Genomic DNA, 22,800 nt, shown 5'->3' with positions numbered 1-22,800 from the left:
TTGAATTGTCAAAGCAAGTAAGCACCTGTAGCAGAGATTAATCTTTGCATCCATAAAACAAAACTGGTTTGCTCCAATTTTCACCTGTTTAACACACTTGCCAGGATCTTGTTCGCTATTCTAATCATATTCTTCAGAACAAACCAGAACGTACACACACACTTCTGTAAGCTGCTTTGTCAATCAAAAAACAATTAAGTGAAAGTGATTTTGACACTGCTTATCATTGAATGGGGCTTTTGATTTGTGTCAAGGCCACACCCAATTCTGTGCTTCAGTCGGTACAGAAAACATTCTTCCTTTGGCATGAGAGGTTGCAATTTCTTACGCCAATACTTCTGCACATATACTACAAAATTCCTATTGCGGCTGCCTGCACAGGTACACCATCGCCAAGGTACGTTACCTGACTGGTACACAAAGAGTACCTATACAGTACCAATACAGCTACAGCACAGGACCTACCAGCAGTGGTACTGTACTGGTGCTCCTTGGTACTGTAAACAGTAGTGTCAAAATTGATTTAAACAGGCTAAACAGGTAGAGTAGAAGTTACCATTTGCACAAGAAATCTTGGGATGTTTCTGACCAGAGCTGGGGCACGAGTCGAAGCTTCTTGTGGTTTTAACCTTCACCGACACACTTGGTGACCTTTGACACATGTGGTGACCTTTGACACGCTAGAAATTAGCAACAACAAAAATATGAAACCGGTCAGGACAGAAGAAATCAAAAGATAGTAAACTCTACGAGAATGGACATTACAATGGCAATATTTACAACATGAATTTTTTCTTACTTCTTTTTTTTCTACAAACTTCTTATGCTACAGATAACATTCATCACACTAACCAGACACTCAGTTAAATGGAACAGAAATGCAAATACAAAAACCCACAAATATCCCCATTTTCACTGATCATCGTTAACCTAACTTTGACTGGATCATTAGCCCCTGCTCTTCTACACTCTAGTTGTCTATGATTGCTTTAAACTAATTAAAGTCTGTATATCTACCTCGAGTCACCAGCACTAGCTTTGAAGTTCAGCATGTGCTGCGTTGGCTTAGCGTGGTTTTTTGCGTGTACATATGCGGCACGTTGATTGCGCGCGTAAAAGTATGTACACGCACCAAGTAACGCTGAGCTAACGCAGAAAACGCTGAACTTCAAAGCTAGTGCTGGTGACTCGAGGTAGATATATAGACTATACTTCCGTATCTGGAAAGCACGTCTGAAGGTTGTACTGTACTACAAGTTGCAGCAATTGACAGACAACTTGCCAGGTGGTCAGTTGCTGGTAGTGATCAGGGGCGGATCCAGGAATTTTTGATAGAGGGGGCGCCTTTTGGTCAACAATGAAAAAATGGTGTTAAGGGGGTTACCCCTTCGAAAACTCAACGGTTTTGGCCCATTGTTTGCTGCGCATGGCCGAATGGGTTAAGTTTCTTTAAAATCTTTCATTTTTTGTATTCTAAGTTGGGCCGGCGCCCTTTGCTAGGCAAAAAATAGAGGGGGCGCGCGCCGGCTGCGCCCCTAAATCCGCCCCTGGTGATTTTAAAAATCACTGTTCAACAACTGTCTGCTCAATCAGACTAGCAATGGCAACCGAATTGAGTTCAACTGTCAGACGCCGACATACCAGTCACTGTGAATTACACTCGGATCAAATGATGCCAAAAACGCCATCAAAATAACTGAGCGACTAAAAGCCTGGCTACTGGTCGGTTACTAATCATAACGGTTGTGTTGGGATACACTGTGGTTTGGATATATTAAAAGAGCTATGAACAGGAGCTACTGATCCAGTACACCCACATGATACTGTTGGATTAAATAGATACAATTTTACAATAGGGATGGTTCTGTACAAAAAATATTAGGATAAAATGTTGCGGAAGGGGTTTCCCATGTTACAAAGTTAACACCATCTACAATTTCAGAATCAGCAGTTTACGCAATATTTGTCTCAATCTCCATTCATCGGTATTTCTTGCTCACATCCACAACAGTTAAATGGGGTTAACAAGCTATGACCTTGATGTAGAGATTGCGACAATTGTTGATGATGATGACGCACCCATTATAACAATGATACCAGTTTTTCATCCAAACAAATTACTTATTCGCGACAAAATGATATCAATGTGATAACGAGATTAGTGGTAGGATTTCCTTAAAAAGTACATCATCATCAAACTTTGGAATGGATGAAAAAAATGTTTCTTTTTCTTTGGAGGGTTTAATTATACATCAAAGCTGCAGACAAAGTTTATAATCACATTATAAATATGAATTAAGGTGTAACACGTAACACTTGGTGGGCTGCTGGCCCAGATCTTATATATATAATAGAGTTTGTCCCAACGAGTAGTCTCACAATGTACGCACCCTAGCAATGCACCAAATATTTAACACTCAACAAAAACATTTCAAAGCAATAGGCGATTTCTGTACAGCAAATTCCCACGATGAAACCCACCACAGGCCGATCTCTTATTGCCGTTATTATACGTAAAGCTAGCGTTTAGTACGAAATTTCGCTCATTGCTTTAACATGTTCTTGTTTCCTATTCACACCTCTCCTTTCATAACATTATGTACACTATCGTATCGAGGTGTGCGTACATGTATGTTCTAAATGTCAATCAGTCCAGAGTACCACCGACGAGATTTGTTAAAACGCCGACCACGATGGAGAGGCATTCCAGTCGGCGTCTCTTTAAACTATACGGTACCTGCTAACAGTATCAAAAGTCTGAGCTTCTTTGCTAAAATGTTGGCCACGGTGATAGGACTAGGTGTGTTTTTAAAGATGAGAGGTTTAAACTGGGGTAAGAGGTCGAATGTCAATAGCAGAGACCTCCTGTCTGTTCTTGGTATACTTCAATTGTGTCGTTATCTTCCATGTCAAGCTGAAGGACAAAAACAAACAAACATAGCAATATTAATTACAAGTTCATCTGTGTTGGTATAATTTATGACTGAAGTTCAAAACTTTTGATCAAATATGAAGGTCAAGATCCTAACCGAGACCACAGGTGGTCTGAACGAGGCGATGCACATCAAAGTTAATGAGCCTTCTATCAATAAGGATGGAGGGCAAGTTCAACCTTTCAGGAGTCAAAGACTCAGTGTGAACCAGGCGGCGGATGACATGATCGAGCCGGCAACTTGTGAAACCGCCCGGCCGTAGGGCATTTTCCAATATAGTCGGTTAATTTTGTGGGGTTCATTATCGAACCCCAACGGTTTTAGCTTGTTTTTATATTATTTATCAACATAGGCCTATTTGTTTGTGATATTTCAAGCGTTTTAAAATTTCAAAATAATCCCATTCAATTACACGGTTGACGATGAAAATTAACTGAATTTAGAGAATGCAATGCGGCCACCACCTGGTGTGAACAAGTCTAAGGTCAACAAGGTCATGACCTGATACAGATCTCATTTCACTCTCGCTGATAAAAATGAAAATTCTGAGGTGGGAATAATGTCTTTGTGTTTGGATCAAAAGTTTTAAACTTCACTCATTACTACAAAATAACATTACAGGTTCAACATAAGAAAAGTAGAACACTTTAATAGTTTATTACACCATAAAGGCTCCAACTTTCTCTGGATGTGTTACCAGAAACAAGAACATAATTTTTTGGCCTGTTGTTTCTATGCATGCGCAACACAGAATAGATATAAAAATGTGAGGTCAAACTTCATGATACCTGTCGGATAAGCCACTGAGGGGTCATGCTTTTTAACCAGTCAATACTGGTCAAAGATGACCAGCATTTTAGCAGAAGAAACAAAAGCAACATTTTCAATGGAAATAAACTATGCAACTTTGGAATCTGCATCTTTTTCACTCAAGAGGTCGCCATGGCAACATTAAAGGGGCTATTGACATAAATATGCATAGAAATTGTGCAGAACATAGTTGGGCTTCTTTGTTGATACTGCAGGTTGGAAATTTGATCACAGGATTTTGAATTAGATGACAATTTTTGCTTGCCAAAACCAGCAAGTTTTAACTTACAATATTTCTTCCATCTCATAGTCGAGGACTTAAACCAATCTGAACATATGATCCCAGGGTCAGAATTTCGGCGAGGATCTGAGAATCGATTCTCAGTGATCCTAGTTTTGCGTGAATCCTAGTTGATTCTCGCAAACTATTGTAGTTTACACAGAAGTTGATTTGCAAGAATCAAATGATTCCCGCAAATTTATTCTGCTAGAATCAAGATTGATTCTCGCACTGCACTAAATGCTAACCTTGTGATCCACTTTCCCAGGAAACTGGCTTCCAATTGTGTGTAGTCTCTTTCTAGACTTCAAAGTGTGTCATATACACAACTGAAGAAATAAGTGTCTTCTTCTCTATTCATGGGCTTTGTCCCTCTCTTTCTGATCTCCATCCCTTTCCGTACTTCTCCAAAACATTCAGACAAGTTCCCAGTCAAGCATCTCTGTGTTCGCTTAAATGATGACATGATTTGATAACGACTACACAGTACACACAACCGGAAACCAGTTTCCCAGGCAAGTGGAAGTGGATCAAATGTTCAGTTCTGAAGAAGTTCTCCGGAGGCTCCGACCAGACAAAATTTTAGTTAAGTAAAAACTTGCTGGTTTTGACAAGTAAAAAAATTGTTATTTCATTTGAAACCTGATGAATCTTATTACCCAGATTTTGAATTGTCTCGTAAATGTCTTCCAAAATAAGTGGGTAGTTACTACTTTGTTTCATGGCTCATACTGTTAACTCAAGCATGGTGATTAATGTAAGCAGTTGCCTGAATGTGAGAATACTTGAACGAACTCACCTGTTTCGGTGTTTGATCGTCCCTTATCCTTTCCCCATCGAAGAGAAACCTCCGTGAAGTTGTTGGCACACCCTACAAAGTCAAACGAGACAAAGTATTAGGCAATGCTAGAACAGTGACAGTATTTTTCAATGCAATACAGGTCTTAACCTTAAAACAGAATCAATTGTGGACATGGACCTATTTTTTTCAAGAAATTCCTTATAAACAGAAACTTTGCATTATGAAACGATAACTTTAATTGACTGACAAACAGGTAGAACTCGCTGTTTCATCAACATAAGAAAATTGATGAAATATTAAGATCCATTTTATTGTACAGAGCTTCAGCAACAAGTAATTTGAGACTGAATTGAATCTTTTTAACATCCACCCCATCCATTACCATTTGAAGATCAAGACCGCGTCTAACACAACTTTAGTAAGTATAACTGTATCTTAATTACTTTTTATGTTGATCAAAATAACAATTATGAGAATATAAACATTTATATACATTATATTCAAACTATTTGGAGTATGATATTTGTTTTCTGTTGATAGCAAGGGTCCTAATGAACAATATTCCACTTTCAATTTAGAGCTCTATGATACAAAAAATGAATAATGCACTCAAAGTAAACACTTATTTACTGAACAAGAATTGAATGAAAATAGTAACAGTGTTAGTAAAACATTGTAACCAGATACCTAGGAATACTGTTTGGACATCTCAGTGTTAAAGCCATGAGACTTCTCAAATATTTTAAACAAGGGTTCATGACTGTTATTCTGGTAGAATCGCAATGCATGTACAATATATTTTCTTATGAATGAACAATGAACATGATTGTGAAAATTTGCATACATTTTGTGTAGCACCATATCAGAGTTTAGCTGTTACTTAACATAATTTGTTGGCCCTCTGAAAGACGCTTCATTCTGATTGTATCCTTTGTGGCCAACTATACAGGAAGTATGCTCATGTTACAGTACCAAGTTCACCCTTTTGATGTGGCACTACACATTTCTCATCAAGATGATGCAAATTTCCTACCACTATAGACTTAAGCCCATATCATACTAGGCAAATCACATGGAGCATAGCGTTTTTTGGGAAGAGCAATGGCAGAGATCTGATTAATACTTCACTTGTTTGTTCGGCATCAAATCACATCCAGTTTACTTTGTTGACCAGCTTTGTCTCTACATCGCTAGCCACGACTTGATACTCGTAGTGATTGCCAAAATGTTACCAGCGTTTTATTACTAGCATGCTGTGACTACTAGTCTGATATGCTCTATCTGCCTATGCATGGTAATTTAATGTTTAAAATGTTTTGGTCTGGTATGTAATGCATGGTTCTTTCTTCCCTTGTATATTGGTATGTTAAGAATTGTGGTTAAGCATCATATAATTGATCTTGTGCTCTAGTGTGAAATGTTTGAATGTATGAATGTTCCAGTATATGAATGATGCCAAATCCTCTTACCTACCTTTTCTGATATGTCCTACATGTATGTACATGACTATGTACTTGTGTGATAGTGTACAACTGTACAATGTATGTGTATGTTCTTTACCCTAACCACTAAACAAAAATACCAGACATGAGCCTTGTATATCAAGGGCAGCCTGAGTCACTTGGTAGAGCATTGGGTCCAAGTTTGAAGCTCCTACACAGGCAAGTGTGTCCAGAATTTTTCTCTGAGCTTACCAGCCTATGCATATCATGTTTACATAGTAATTGAAAGATGTGCAAGAGATATTGAGTGATAACATCAGTCCATATTTCCAAAGGGCCCAAAATCCTAATCAGCAAAAGTTTCAGTCTCTTTGTAACTATGGTCACAGATGCACTCAGGTATCTCTTCAACAAATAAAATAAAAACAAAACCAACAAACATACGAATAACATGTCAGTGTGACAAGGATAATTCAAGAACCAATCTTATATGCTGACTTTGATACTCACCTGTTTACGGTTTAATTTTTTTATCTCTATATTTAGTAAAACAGCAAGTCAACAGGTTGGAATTGACTGTTTCACCAGTCAAATTTACCGTCTGCAGAAACTGAAAAACAACAAAGCGTGTGGATGGGATATAATCTCCGCTGAGACCATGAAAGCACTGCTGAAAATAATCAACACTGCCTGGGTGTAAGGCCAGGGAAAATACTGGAAGACTGGAGCAAGGTACAGATAACCCAGGTAATCATGCCAGGTCACAGCCAACTACAGGGCAATTGGCCTACTTTCCATCCAGGCACAGAAAAGTATTTAGAATGGCGGTCTTAAACCATATCCAGAACACCATAAATGAACACCATGGAGAAGAACAATGTGGGTTAAGAAACCCGTGAGACACCACTGACGCTGTATTCATTGTTTGCCAAGTAATAGAGAAACCAAACGACACATCGCATACCAATACACAGGAACTTCTAGAGCTGATTTCAAGGCATCATTTATCGCCATCTGGAGAGAACAGCAAGCTGGTAGATTTTATGGAGAAGATGTACAGTATGTATGAGCAAGGCAAATATGCCAGAAGCAGGGTTATAGCTACGGTGGGCGGCCCCGCCCGGGACTGGCGCTGTCCGCCCGGCACAAAAAAAAAAAAAAAAAAAAAAAAAAGTAAATGATTTTTTCATCATAAGAAGAGCAAAAAAAAAAAAAAACATTAGGGGGGTGATACCCCAGAGCTTATTCCCAGATAACTCGCGTTCACTAAAAAGATTGTACCCCGAGCCAGCGCTCTAATTGGATAGTAAAATTACCCGGCACTCAACTTGGGCTAGCTATAACCCTGGCCAGAAGCTGTTGGCCTTTCGCCATCTTATGGGTAAAAGCTGGCAAATCAATACAGTTCCATAATTTCCCTTTGTTGTCGTGGGTGCAAATTCAAACTCGTCTCTAGGTTATCATATGAAGTCTTGTATATTTGAAGTTAATTATATCGATCTCTATGGAAAATTGAATTGGTTTCACATATTCATTGGTGTGAGACAAGGTTGCCTTCTATCTCCATGCCTCTTCAATCTCTACCCGGAATTTGTAATGAGAGCAGTACACAACCTGGCTCTGGAATCCAGATGAGGGGAGACGGAAATCATCAACATCCGATATGCTGATGTAGTGATCATACTCTGCAGTGGGGTTTGACCCCCACCCTGTTTATTTTACCCCCACCCTTTTTTACTGAGGCACCCTTTATACTGAAAATTCCTGACCCCCACGCTTTTTACTGAGCATTGCTGAGGCACCCTTTATACTGAAAATTCCTGACCCCACCACTTTTTGTATCCATTGATGAAGTCACAAGCAATTCGAAGTAAATCAAGTATGCCGAATTCTGCACCTACATGTATTTCACACATGCAAGTCCAATGTTTTTCTCTCCATGAAGTTGATACATTATGTGAACAATGCAAATTTTATGTGAAAAGCTACTACTGTACAATAAACATTTTAATGTATAACTGTACTTTCTTGGCGTCCAAATTGTTTTCTTGTGTTATCTCGCGTGCACTGTGTTCAGTGACTTATATCCTACCCTTCTTCGCTCAATCAATTATGCATGATTAATGATGTCACTCATACGTACGATCGATGTAAAGAATTAACTACCACACATCGTAACACGTCATGGAAAAAATCGGACATTTGCATATCATGGAAGGGCTTCCGGGGAGGATATTGTGTACATGTACATTGCGCTGGTCTTGACTCACATGACTTATTGTAAGCTGAAACAAGCCCACGCTTTTTATTTTATTCCCCCGCTTTATACCATTCCACGCTTTTTAACCAAAAAGTTTAAACCTCCACGCTTTTAATTTTCAGAATTTCGAACCAGCACGCATTAAAAAGCGTGGACTGCCGAGTATGTGATGACACAACTCTGATGGAAATGGTCTGCTATTCACAAATGAACTGGAAAAAGCATGCCACATCATGTTGTGACAATAATCACAAGGCACCTTTACAATATAAAAGTCTTGAAAGGCCAGAATTCAGTTGAAAATTTGGTGTGAATTATTTGATTCTCTCATATCTTGATCTTGTGTTGATTTGAAAATTGACAAGAATCACCCTCACACCAAAATTGTAACCTTGTAATTCTGCTCTTCCAAAAAAACACACAGCATCCTTACTTTGGAAACAGGTGCTTTTGAATCTATCTGCTCTCAAGGTCAAGACTGAATGTTCTTTCCACAAGTAAACAGCATAGTAGGTTTGGACGGCAAATATTTCGAATCAGTCTGCCCCAAAAGTAAAAGGCTGTATCTGCATTTGCACTGCATTTGCACTTGAGCTAGTAGAATTAGTAGTTTGTAAATATTTAAAGCTTACAACTTACATTTCATCCACTTTGTAGAAGAATATTGTGCCAAAAACTTACCTGTTTAAAGCCACCACTATAACACTTACCTCTGATTTAGATGTACGGTGAGCCAATAATGGAAATTGTCATGAATACCTACCTCATCAAAGGCGTCAATCTACTCTTCTTTGGTGTAGCAGATATTAGCGATTTTATTTTTATTTGGAAAGTGGATAAGTAAGACCTAATAATACCAATGGCCAGTTAATGGAACCCAAGGGATGAAAAGATCTAGGCTTAAATTTTTAACTTTTGGTCTTTACGATGGACGTTGACTTGATGAGTAATGAGTTGGATGAGTTAGTAGTGCGCACGGCACAATAATTGGAGCCATACCAATTTATTACAATATGATTCCTTAAGTTTCTTCATTTGGGTGGTCATCTTCACTCGGAAGTGCACTTCGCTCCCCTCCTGCCAATGAAAAGAAAAACACACCAAGAAAGACGTTGGTTAAACCTGAGAAAGTGGGTCAGAAATTGCTGTTCATCTTACCAATTTATTACAATACGATTCCTTCAGTTTCTTCATTTGTGTGGTCATCTTCACTCTGAAATGCACTTCACTGTTATCCTGTGTTTTTAAGATACAAGAATCAATTGTCAATTCACATTATCACTTCGAACACTGGGAAGTCAAAGGTCAATCACTCCCTGGTCATCAATCAATCGGCTCATCTGGTCTACGTTCATCTGAAATAACACTGCAATTGTTTCAAACATTGTGTCTAAGGCTTAATTATAATATGAAAACAGGCTATTCCAGTCTCAACCATCAGTATAGCCTTGGTCATCAAACGGCTCATCACCTGTGCTACAAACATTCATCCCTAACAGTGACGGCACCAGGAATTTTTTAGGGGGCAATGGAGGGGGAAGCAAATTTTACAGGCATGAGACTGAACTTTCCTAAATAAAACTGAACCGAAAATGTGTGTGAAATTGGGCAAAAAGTACCAAAAACAGGCTGAAATTAAATAAATTTGTGGAAATTTTGACCAAAAAAACTGAATTAAGTTTTAAAACTGAAAATTCTCATGCCAGATTTTAGGGGGAAATCAAAATGTTGCGCACAATTGTTGCAAAAAGTGAAAATGTTCATGTTTTTGGGTTTACTGGGGGAAACAGTTCTGACTGGGGGAATTTTCCCCATTCCCCGTGGTGCTGCCACTAGTCCCAGCATGGACGTGGGGTAACTTCTCAGTTAATCTTTTCATCAATTTTTAAGTTGATGTTTCGATCGGCCATGATCTTCTTACAAAAATTCTTGCTTCGAATCGTTGTTCCTTTGTCTAGATGCCTGCGTATGAATGGAAAGCTCCTGTTGTGGAGCTTATATAGTATTTTTGGTTGGTACTGGCTGAAAATTCATTCACAATGAAAAAGTAATACAGGTGGTTTCCAAACAGGGGTGAAAATAAGGAGTGATGGACCAGGGCTACTTTTACATTAAAATGGCACCTGGTTCAACAAGTTTAACTAGGAACCAGGGGCCATTTCCAATCACCAAGGGGCCAATAAAAATAAAGATGTGTTGGAAGAGTTAAATAAACACTGCTTTGAATTTGATATTTTTGGTTCACTATCCAGGGGGGCATGTTTTGTGAGAAAAGTGTCCCCAGGACAACTAAAATTGTCCGAATGAATTTGTAAATTTATCGAGAGTAATGTCGCATTGAGCTCAATTCATAAACATCATGTTACTAAATTGTCTGTAATAGAATCTCCCCTAGTAAACAACGCCCCCATAATTTTTTTCAATGAAAAAGTGCAATTTTTCCATGCCATATCGCGCAAGTAAATTTGCATGATTGCATCAGTGCTGGGTGCTGGCTGTCACAATCTAAATTGCATGGAACAGTGGTAGATCCAGGAATTTGGGAAAGGGAGGGCACACTTGTTGAAGTTTTTGCCGCCACCATTTTGAATGGTTGCAAAGCTCCAACGTGTGGCGCAACACAGGGGGTGTCTGAGGGGGATGTGCTATCTTAGAATTGGAAACTTGATCAAATATAGGCCTAATACCGTAATGTTGTCATCGCTAACAAAAGTGTACGAGTGTCCAAAAAAGAGCAAGAGGGGACACATATTTATCCAAACACTGGGAGGGGTGCATGAGGGGGGATATGCGCTCTTAGTAGTTGGAAAAAATTTTAAAAATCAAGGCCAAATTGAAGCCATATCTTCCATCATAATAAAACATGTAAAAATAAAAAGCCAAGGCTCAAAGCCTTTTTTTTCGCCAACAATTTTTTTTTTTTTTTTTTAATTAATGAAAAAAGTGGGACTCTCGGAAAGGGGGGTGCGGGCAGGGTTCGATTTACTAAGAAAAATTTGTATAGCAATTTTTTATTATTTTTAGCGAAAACATTATTTAGGTAATGTTCTAAATAATCTTAGCATTTATGTTTACATTGTAAAAAATTGCAAAAAGCAGAAAGTTGTGAAATGGGGAGCATTTTGCTCCGCGACACCAGTTAAATCGAACCCTGGGTGCGGGCCCGGTGTACCCATGCCTGAATGAATCCAAATATAAATTCTAACGATTTCTAAGCTTTTTTCACTGACAATTAAACACCCACTTTCAAAAAATTGCACGCCCTGACATCAGAAAATAAAGTTTTATGTTTCAATTGTTTTAATTACTTATTGTTTTTTAACTTCTTAAGGGGGTACTACACCCCTGTGGTAAATTTGTGACTATTTTTGCATTTTTCTCAAAAAATAATAACACACTGGTAACAAAAGTTATGTATATTATTGGGGCAAGCAATCCAATTACTACACTGAAATGTCAGTGACTCAAGACAAGCGGTTCAGTATATATGATCGGAAATGAGGTACATCCTAGCGGTACCTTATTTCTTATCATAAATAACGAACCGCTTGTCTTGGGTCACTGAAATTCCAGTGTAGTAACTGGATTCCTTCCCGGTGGGTTCAGTCTTCACTGACAATGTGTACGCATGATGGTTCCAATTAGGGGTACTTTTCAAGAAATGTCCGGAATTTTCGAGGACAAAATTGTTCGCGATTGTCCAAATTAGGGGTGTTTTGGAGCAAAATTGTCCTTGAAATGAAAAATAGGGTATATTTCTAGGACTTTTGTCCGTGTTTTACCGCTACAGTTTTCGTTATTGTCCTCATTTCCCGTGAAATAGGGGTAAAATGCAAAAGCATCCTTAAATGGTAAGAATAGGGGTATTGATTTCGAAAAAAAGGTCCTTGATTCCTCGTGATAAGGGGGTGAAATGAAAATGCGTCCTCAAAATGATTAAAATAGGGGAGGTATTTGGGGGCAAATTGTCCTTGATTTTGCGCAAAATAGGGGGTAAAATTGCTGCAAATGTCCTCGATTCCCCGTGAAATAGGGGTCATTTTCAAATCCTGGAACGGTCATACGTCCTACCTTTAAATACAAACTGAACCCACCGGGGATTCCTTGCCCCTATAAAATACATAACTTTTGTTCCCACTGTGCTATCAGTTTTTGAGAAAAATGCAAAAATAGACACAAATTTATCGAGGGGTGTAGTACCCCCTTAAATTAATTACTTCATTAAAATTCAATAAATTGTACATTGTATTGTAAATTATCTTTTAAATTTATAAAATGATTTTCCTTTATTCATATCATACTCCTCAATAATTTAATCATGAATTTCAATGACTCCCGAAAAATGTAACTAAGTCTAAGTTATTATGATGTTCTTGCAGTCAACAGTGAGTAAGCAGTCTTAAAATTCAACAAATATTATCATGATTGATGCAATGATGATGATTGATATGATTTTAATAACATAAGCCCAACAAAAAAATTATGGATGCTTCAATCATTTTAATTTCATGAATTTAAAAACAATATTTTTATCTTTGACTTTTCAACTTTTAATAATCAACAATACACAAAAATAATAAGATCAATGGAATTATGTACAGCTTAATTGATTATAAACCTGTGTGATCATGAGGGCAAGCATGCATGCATATGATGGCAAGTGTCTGACCGGAATTCGTATGACCTTCTGATTGACATCCAATCAAAATTCAGTTTTCACTCCCCTTCTTTTAAATCACAACAATGATCATACAGCAAATTCTCAGAGAAATGTAACTTACCTGATCTTTAACTTTCAATTTAATATATTCACTCCCTTGTCCTCCTCCCTGGTTTTCAGCAGCATTGCTGTCGGCCTTTGAGTCGGAATTTGAAGCCTGTGAAGGAAGCCACAGACACAAAGCAATTATGAAATTTATTCAAAGTTTTGTTCCCGCGACTATCGTATCCTTCCTTTATTTATGTCATTACGGCTATTGATGAGTACAATACAGTCATAATTAAATGGAGGAAAAGTCACAGCATTGTAATATGTAATTTATTCACAATCAAGACCGGAATAACGGTTTTTTTCTTAAATTTTCTTACCTGTTCTGACATGATTGACGCAGATTTTCTGAGCTGTGCAAATGCGCTAATGAAAAAATACGCACGCTGGATAACATCCGGGTATTTTCGTTTTTTACTTCCGGGTCGATATATTTTTTCGTCAACAGAGGGCGTTTATCATTTTTTTAAACGATACGTAACAGAGGGCGCCCTACAATGTATAAGCACCAAAATGCAAAACAGCCAAAATAAGGGTCTAACTTTTAAACTTCAATTGATGACATTGAGAAAATTTATATTGTACAACATTGTGAGTTTTATGAGGTAGATTATGTATGGGGCCTATTCTACCAAATACGGTAATAAATAGTGGCAGTGCAGTCTAGTCACGTCACGCGTGATAATTGACGCAGGTGCTAATGTTTTAATGTTATTGCATCAATTATCACCTGTCAAATTCAGAGATAACCTTATCTGACTGATTAATTTGATAACCAGGCAAGTTTGGTTCACCCCAGAAGAACTGCTCTGGTGGGACTCCTCTTTAAGAACCTGAACATGTTAAAGCATCATAGACGTACCGTATAGGCCTATAGTAAATAAATTATTTCATGATAAGCTAGCTGCCAGTTTTTTAGTTGAGTTGTTTGAGCTTGTTGTATGAGTTGAGCTTAAATAGCTGGGCTCCGATGACTGCTCTAAGTTCTTCCCCTCGCTTTCTCTCACTAAATCGGGGCACTTGAAGATGAAGGGGATTCGGGGAGCAATTTTTAGAAAATTTCCTGTTATGCTCGCGGCTCGCATCATAATTATATCTATAAAGTTTGCAAATTGGGAACCAAAAAGATTGGAATAACTGTGCAAGGGCGGGGTCCTGGGGGGTACTCAAGTTTGATTTTGGTAGGGACGTGTTTGAGAAAAATTGAGAAAATTCTGAAAAAAGGACCCATAGGGGTCATTGATATACCAGAAGGCTGAAAATGCTACCCATGTTTGCGGCACGTCCCCGTATGGTCATTTGTACTGAGTACTTCCCCAAGGGGGGTCAAAGATTTGAGCAGGCCAAGAGGGCTGTAAGCAATTTTTAGCAGGCCGAGATGGGGGTAAACTTTCAAAGTGTGTCGTGTCAAAAATTGTTTGCCCCCTCTCCCCGGGCTCAGGCTCATAATTATAGTTGAAAATGCAGCCCTCCTCACAAATGAATATAGAATCTATTCAAATTTGACGGGTATGACTATTTGGAGGGGGACATAACAGATTTCTCTTCAAAATGAATCTGAATTTCTCATCAAAATGACAAGAAACTCGTCAAATTTAATAAGATTGCCTTGTCGCATGTCATTTAAAAAATGATCTTGTCAAAAATGAATAGGTTCTTATCAAAAATGACCAAAAAATTAAATTTGAATAGTTTGTCTATAAACAGAACCTTTTTAAAAATTGAAATGGGTAATCTTGTCAAATATAAATGAGTTGGAGATCTTTTAATTTAAATAGTTACTTGTTAAAATGAAACGGAAACTATTCATTTTGATAAGATTGTCGGTTCAAACTAAGTGATCATATCAAAATGAGCATTATATCTTCCAGATCAAAAATAAATGAGTAGAGGGATTCTGTTCAGAAAAATGAATAGTGTGAAATTAGAGTGAAGTGCACTCAAGAAGCGTTTAGTATTTAGGTATAATAAGTCCTTTTCTTCTGGGGTCATAAAGTAAAGCCAATAATAGTATAGCCAACAGGGGGAAGGTGGGACAAATTAAAGTGCCCCCTCCCCCGAAAATAAAATGCAGCCAAACGTGCCCGCGTGCACTATACCGTAGCCCATCAAAAAGCAAAACACACATTTATTTTTAAACTTGATAGTTTGAAATTGAAAATTTCTCAGTCTGAAATTGAAAAATTCACAGTATCCCCAGAACAAAATATTATGTTGCCCCCCACCCCCAAAAATATTTTTTAATTTTAATTTTAATGCTTCCGCCTCCACGTATTAACGAGCGATTTTCTTTGTCTTGCTTCATCTGTTTGGACCAAAATTAAAAGAGGACATATCTGACAGTGAAAACTAAAATTTAAGAAAATTATAATTCTATAAACTTGGCAAATGTATAGTGCATGAAAACCCATACATGCCTTTAATTTCTTCATATTGCTTATTATCATAATTTATAGACAAAATATTGGTTTTCCATGGGTTCTTTGTAGAACCCCCCCCCCCCACAAAAAAGGTTTTTTACAGAAACTTCCTTTAAAGGAACCATTAAGAAAGAACTTTCAAAGGGGTCCTAAGTAACAGAAAAAAGGTTCTTTAGCCAAGAAAATTATTTAGGCCCACCAAAAAGGTTTAACACTATTTTTCCACTTTGAGTCCCTGAATCAATTGATTAGAAAGTCCCTAGGCCTTAGGGACCGTTCACAAACACTTGTTGGGGGGAGGGGGTTGATGCAAAAAAAATTAATCACGAAAATTTTTAGGGCCCCAAGTTCAGACCTCAAAAATTTTAGCCCCTCCCTTTTTTTTGACATGAAAATTATGGGTCAAACCCATAGAATAGCATATAAACTAAATTTTCCCAGGAAAATTTGTGGTCATTGTTTTCAGGTCCCCCCCCCCCCTTAGGAGGGTCAAAACTTTTAAGAGCCCCTTTTTTGCATCAGGCCCCCTAAAAAGCGTTTGTGAACGGTCCCTTAGTAGAACTTTCTATGGTTCTTTAGATACCTTTTCATTGCTTAGGGTGCTTATAGGCATACAGGACAAAAAAAGTTGTAAGAGTGATAAACAAAATAAGCTGACATGATATTACTAAATAATTATACATGTAGGCCGGGCCTATATGAAACACGATGAAAATTGGAATCACTTGGCAGATATTTTCCAATGATGGTTTTTTTTATGCGCTGTTTAAAAAACAGCAACCGAATGTGCATTTTTCAGAGTTAATGGCAAATTTGCACCAGTCCCATTCAGTGATTTGCTCATCCTGACGATCGTAAAATTCATCAAAATTCAGTTTTGGTACCTTTGTCATTCATTGTCATATAGATCATGTGTGCTTACATAGCCTGCTAGTGGTTCAGTCGAAAGTCATGTAGTTAAAGGAGGATTTCGTGATCCTAGCATCCTCTTTTTATGACATTTTTCAGTAGATATCCACGAAAAAAGCTTATTTCCAAAATTTCAGTTGATTCCGATTTTGCGTTTGCGAGTTATGCATGATTATGAGTATTACACTGCTCCATAGACAATGTGTTGTAATTTCGTTCTGGTGCACCAGAACGAAATTCAAATTTGGCGATATTTTTGCTAAACGAATTAATCTGCAAGAAATATTTGGTACATAAACATTATGTAGCCAGAGGTATCCAGTGGTGTAAAAATCTCAACTTTTTTGGGAAAAGTGGGGGATGAGGCTGTGGATCACGAAATGCCCTTTAAGACAAAATAAGACATTTTACATGAATTTGTAATTTATGACAGTATGTAAATTAGCTGCATGTATTTGAATGGGGCTTCAACTTCGTCAATACAGCCATTTTCTTCGTTTTGGGCCAAATTTTTCATTTTGATACCAAATGACAATTTGAATGAATTGTTCTTCACTTTTTAGCAATTTATAAACAATTTAATTTTTTTAAATATACTTTGCGCTGGAATCACTGAATGGATCTCTAACATCAAGTTAACGTAAGTTGAACAAGCAAGTTACTCAATTTTCAAAATCCTGATTTCCTATTAGGGAACAACCCAAAAGTTCGATGAAGCCCTATAAACGAAAGTCCTTTCGAAGGCTAACCCTCCCCCTCCCTTCTAACGTAAGTTTTCAAATATCGAAAATTCCAACCCGCATTCATAGGATACAGGACCGTCGCTATGGTGGATGGGGATGTGGAGGAGTGCAACAACGCAATGATATTGATCACGTTTATGGAAGAAAGCAATATTCTATTTTATTTTAAAATATGTTTCTTCATACCTTTTTGGGCACGAAAAAATTTATGACTCGCTGGATTTTCACATAAAAAAGAATCAAGGTGCGGTACAGCTGATTAAAAATGAACTTACAAATTGCAGGTTGCGAGTACTGCACTCTATATTGATTTGAAATTATTTCGAAGCAACCACTGTAAAATGTCAATATCGTAGGGTAACTTGGGGCAAATTGGGACACAGGGTAATTTGGGACAGTGATTTCGGAAATACTTTTATACCTTAAAATAGTCACATTTTACCCATTTTTGCAACAAAATAACTTTGATATAATGTCTATTTATATTTCAAACCGTTAAAAAGTACCATTCTTCATTAAACAGGAACTTCTGAGGGCCGTAAGCTTAACACATCAAAATAAGTATTCCATTTTTTTGTCATGTCTAAGCAAAGGTCACGACTTGTGGCTCAATATCTGAATCAATGGTCCGGATTAGTGTTTCTCAAATTAAAAAATAACTTCTAAGCTACCCTTTCAATTAAATAAGACAACAATTGTAATTTTTTTCTTCGGAAATTATAAGAAAAGCTTTCTTTTAGAAATATGCCAAATTGGGGTAAAATGGGACGCCATTGATTTACTGTGTGCTAACTCAAACTGTCCCATTTTGCCCCAACAAAAAAAAAAGTCCCATAGTAAATCAATGGCGTCCCATTTTACCCCAGCTGTCCCATTTTACCCCAGCCTCTATTACAGAAAAATCTTGCAGTGGGGTAAAATGGGACGCCTTAAAGACACCTTAATAAAATAATGAAGCCGGAGGCCGACCGGCACCAATTTTTGTGAAACGTAAGTCTACTAGACACTTGGTGATGTACCTTTTGTTTTGTAGTGTTCACTTGTCGCAAGTTGTCGGGTATTAGTATTATAGCCGAGTAAAATCTGGTGGGGCAAAATGGGACATTAGGTGGACCAATTTGCCCCACTTCCCCCTACTTTAGAAAATACTAAAATTTATATTAAATCCTTAAAAAAGATCAACGATGTTTTAACTACTTTTTTACAAACGTAAGGGAGCGATCGTTATTTATGCCAGGGGGGGAATGGGTAAATTTAGGGGGAACACGAAATTTTTTGTGGTCTTGAGGGGGAACCTGAAATTTTTAGTTGAACCAGGAGGGGGGATTGTTAAATTTTAAATGGAGAAAATTGGGAAAACAAGGGGGAATGCGAAAATTTTGAGCGGACGCGAGGGGGGAACGCGAAATTTTTTGTCGATATTTTTGCCAAAACACCCATTCCCCCCCCTGCCGTAAATAACGATCGGTCCCTAATCGGACTTTTTGACCCCTTCCCTCCTATGCCTCCCAAACGAAAGGACTTTCGTTTATAGGGCTTCATCGAACTTTTGGGTTGTTCCCTTAAGGATGAAACTTTTCAGCCATGAAGGTTTTATGTTTCCCGGTAATGCTGACGTGGGAGTCAATAATTGGGATAATCAGCTTAATCTAAATCTCCTCTCTTTTCATCTTCTCTGATTGAATGTAGGAATTGCTTGAATCTGTGGGGTAGGCTCACCTAACAATGACAGTTATAAAATCATCAATCTGATCGCTTTCTTAATTATGTTAAACGTCGTCTTTCATGTAGCATTCTGACACAGATTTAGCCAACGCACTGAAAGGTCTATTGTTCTATTGTGTCCGATTTGAGCGCTGACATATTGGAAAATGTTACCAATCAATATTCATGAGAGTGTACATTCAACGTCCAATTTTCGAAATTGGGTGACTTGTGCTTGGTAGGTGTGAAGTACATCTGACTGGGCGTTTTAATTACGTAACTCATAATAGCATTGACATCATCGAATTGCTGCCTGTAGTGCTGTTAGTGTTAGGCCTATGTGGGGGGGGCTGTGTTTAGTTTCTATAATAATTATTATTAGGCCTACATTTATTTATCATCCCTTTCTTTTCCTTTCTGCCGGTACTTATTCTTTCCTGGCTAAAGTATCACCCCCTCTCCTTTTCTCTCTTCCCTTCTCCATCCCCTGTTACTTTTTGTCCCCTCTCATTCCTATCATTTTCCTTATCTTTCTATTATCTTATTTATTTTTATTATTTTTTCTCTTCATTTCTTCCTCTTTCTCTCTTCCTCAAGTCCCCCTCTCATTCTCCATATCCCCTCCTCCTGACCTCTTCCTCCCTCATTCCCTCCCAAGACCTCTCACAGAAGAGCTTCCCCCCTTCGGTACGCCACTGGGTATGCCAATCTCCTTCTTTCTCTCCTTTATATCTAACCTCCTTGGATTTAGCATTATTATTATATATTGCAATTGTCATTATAATTTTGTTATCGCTGAGCCGACATTTGTGATGCGATCAAGCAAAATCAGTCGGAACTCGGAAATATTAAATTTTCAGTTTCTTATAGGATAGGCCTAGTAAAAAGCATTTACAAAGCTAGATTTGGCAGAAAACCCCATTGAAATTGAAAAATCAGTTCCAACGATATGAGCCATTACAAAACAAAAGGAAACAAAGGGGAATATTCCCTTTGTATGGCTATATGTGACGTGTCATGTCAAAAGGAGACACTTTTGGGCAGGATCGTAAATGGAGAAATGACCACAAATCTGCCCAGGGTGAATTTTTCACAATTTGGGTTTGTTGCGAATTTGTGATGTTATTAATGTTTAAAATATTGTCTGATAGTTTCAGACCGGAATATAACTGGTATCTTGTATTTTTTGAGACATTGTTCAAGGTAATTCCTATTCTTAACATTGTCAATAATATTTTAAAGGCCGATATCTCAATTTCCAATTTTATAATACCATAACTTACAAATTCAATATCTTCGCTTAGGGCTGTCCGATTTTATTGGGTCAAACGGTGTTGTGGAGCAAAATATCTTTATATTTAAGATATGTTAAAACCTCAAAATTGATAACCTGCCCAAAAGTGTCTCCTTTTGACATGACACGTCACATATCTCAAAATCAATATTTCCGATTTCCGACTGATTTTGCTCGATCGCATCACATTTAATGCCGCATAATAATAGAAGTTGGTAATAAAGAATATCTGAAGGCCAGTTTGCATTAATACCATGGACTCACTCAAAACGCTACTGACCCGCAGCTGCTATTGTTATGCATAGTCGTGGTGGAAGCAGTCGTACTCCATTTTTCAGTAATGTCAGATAAAACCACATCTTTTAAACATATTGTAGGCCAGAACCAGGACAATGCTCTTGGAGACACAGAAAATAAAAACAAAGAGTTTTGATACCTTCTATCAATTTGGTGGTGGTTTGCCACATTCGGTTACACCTCCTTCTCTACACCCCTTTACCCTACTTCCTTCTGCCCGCACTTCTATCCTACCTCTTTCTCTTCCTACAACCCTTATACAAATCTCTCTACATAATATATAGTCTTCAACTAGTAATATCAACCTATGTAATCGTAACCAATCTGTAATCGTAAGCATCAGAACCCTGATGATAAGTTAAACTTAAGATTGGTTGATTTGATCTAGTTAAGAACAGCCTGGTCATGAGATATGTTGTCACTGAGTTTTAGCCCCACACCCCTTACAGATGTCGAGATAAGGCACTATTGTAAGATTTTACCCCCTTAATGACCTTTGACCCTAAGTGGGTTAGTTTGAAACAGTCATGGTTGCACCGTATGCAGGTACTTCTTTTGAAAGTCCTAAACAAGGTATAGCAGGCTAGTCGTTGATAGGATATATATGCAGCTTATAGAACACGAATACCTCATGTGGTATACCACTGTCACCCGGGGGTCATTGGCATTTCGAGATAGAGACCCAAAATAGGAATATTTACCAGAGTCTTATGAGGAGTAGCACTCCCCGGTGGGGAAATAATTTTTTATTATATTCTGTACTTTTTATCTTTTTCATTTGACCCCACTGGGGTCATATCTTCTTGGCATTTCAAGATATGAAAATGACCCACAATATGAATATTGACCCAGGTCTAAAGAGGAGTGTCACCCCCGGTAGGAAAATTACTAATCGGGGTGTCATAGCGTCTTGGATATTAATCACGTTTAAGAAACAATAATTTTATTTTATTTACAGCAACCACTTAATGTCAATATCGTACTTCAGAAAATACTAAAATTGTACAATTAGGCCTATCCTATATTTTAATATACATTATAATTGTAAAATTTTAAAAATCCTAAAAAAGATCAACTTTGACCGATGTTTTAACTACTTTTTTTACAAACGTAATCGGACTTTTTGACCCCCTCCCTCCCTAACGAAAGGACTTTCGTTTATAGGGCTTCATCGAACTTTTGGGTTGTTCCCTTATCAAGGACTATATGACCTATCTTTATGTCGAGCCCTGGAACATCTGGGAACATCCAATTAATTAAGCGTTTTTATAATTGAAATAATAAAACATCGATAGTTCAGGTTTTCTTAGTAAATCATCTATTCGTTTAAACTTTTCATGGAATTTATATACAAAATCTGAAAGAAATTCCAATATAAAGCCTATAAATATTTGAAAAATAGTGTCTTTTTCCTTTAAAAAAAATATCAGCTTTGGGTAATTTTTATGATGAGTACAAACTAGAAACACATTGTAAACAATTTTTTTTCGTTCATTCATCGGCTGACTGGCAGGTGAGTAAGACGTGTTTGTGTGCATGTGTGTGGATCGTGATATCGTACGATAATTTTTATAAGCTTATTGTACTACTACTTGTAGGTCTTTATTCATAGAAAATCGTGTTCATATCCGGGATTCCTTTATAATAGTTCCGTTTTTGTCATGTTTGTGGCATGCTGCAATTTATGGCAATCCTCGATCGACAAGGGTCCCCGAAGCCAAGGTGGTACAAAAACTGGGGGCGGATCCAGAAAATTTGTCAAAAAAAAAAAAAGGGGGGCACAGATTTTTCTCATTTTTAGCCTCTCATGCTCTGGAGTTGTTCATAGGCCCAAATTATAAATTTATACTTTTATTGTTTTAAAGGAGGATTTCGTGATCATAGGTATAGCATCCTCTTTTTATGACATTTTTCAGTACCGGTAGATATCCACATAAAACTAAAAGCTTACAATGTACTCTCAAAGTTTCAGTTGATTCCGATTTTGCGTTTGCGAGTTAAATGCATGATTATTTGTGAAAGACCCCCTTTGCAATGATTTTTCATCATATTTACCCCCCTTTTTCATGCAAAATCGAGGACAAAATTTGGCCAAAAACAACCCCTTTTTTGTGGTTTTCAATGACTATAATTTCAAA

General features: G+C 37.6%; 2 protein-coding genes across 3 annotated transcripts in view; one reads left to right on the top strand and one right to left on the bottom strand.

Moving 5' to 3' along the window:
- Nucleotides 1-1,470: 1,470 nt before the first annotated feature.
- LOC140159391 (small ubiquitin-related modifier 1-like) lies at nt 1,471-13,733 on the bottom strand. Of its 2 annotated transcripts, none has more exons than XM_072182849.1 (5): nt 13,616-13,733; nt 13,309-13,404; nt 9,527-9,604; nt 4,823-4,894; nt 1,471-2,914 (listed from the first exon to the last, which is right to left on the bottom strand). In XM_072182849.1, the coding sequence occupies exons 1-5, from the start codon at nt 13,625-13,627 to the stop codon at nt 2,849-2,851; spliced, it is 324 nt and encodes a 107-aa protein (XP_072038950.1). In that variant the 5' UTR covers nt 13,628-13,733; the 3' UTR covers nt 1,471-2,848. The 2 variants fall into 2 exon arrangements, with proteins under 2 accessions (XP_072038950.1, XP_072038949.1); XM_072182848.1 differs by lacking the exon at nt 9,527-9,604 and adding an exon at nt 9,686-9,763 and having other exon boundaries at nt 1,475-2,914.
- An 8,422-nt stretch (nt 13,734-22,155) lies between these two features.
- The window catches only part of LOC140159390 (ATP-citrate synthase-like), a 60,724-nt gene continuing 60,079 nt past the window's right edge, over nt 22,156-22,800 (top strand). The window contains exon 1 of the mRNA XM_072182847.1: nt 22,156-22,175. The gene's annotated coding sequence lies outside the window, so the exon portion shown is untranslated. The remainder of the gene's footprint in view (nt 22,176-22,800) is intronic.

The sequence above is a fragment of the Amphiura filiformis genome, chromosome 8 (assembly GCF_039555335.1).
Source record: "Amphiura filiformis chromosome 8, Afil_fr2py, whole genome shotgun sequence".
NCBI classification, from domain to species: Eukaryota; Metazoa; Echinodermata; class Ophiuroidea; order Amphilepidida; family Amphiuridae; genus Amphiura; species Amphiura filiformis.
Note: the sequence above shows the minus strand (reverse complement) of the source record. Positions and strands in the feature narration are given on the sequence as shown.

Coding starts and splice junctions, on each gene's coding strand:
- LOC140159391 (XM_072182849.1), bottom strand. Junction 9,605..13,308: donor AATTGAAAGTTAAAGATCAG/GTAAGTTACATT, acceptor TTTCATTGGCAG/GAGGGGAGCGAAGTGCACTT. Junction 2,915..4,822: donor ACGATCAAACACCGAAACAG/GTGAGTTCGTTC, acceptor TTTGTCCTTCAG/CTTGACATGGAAGATAACGA.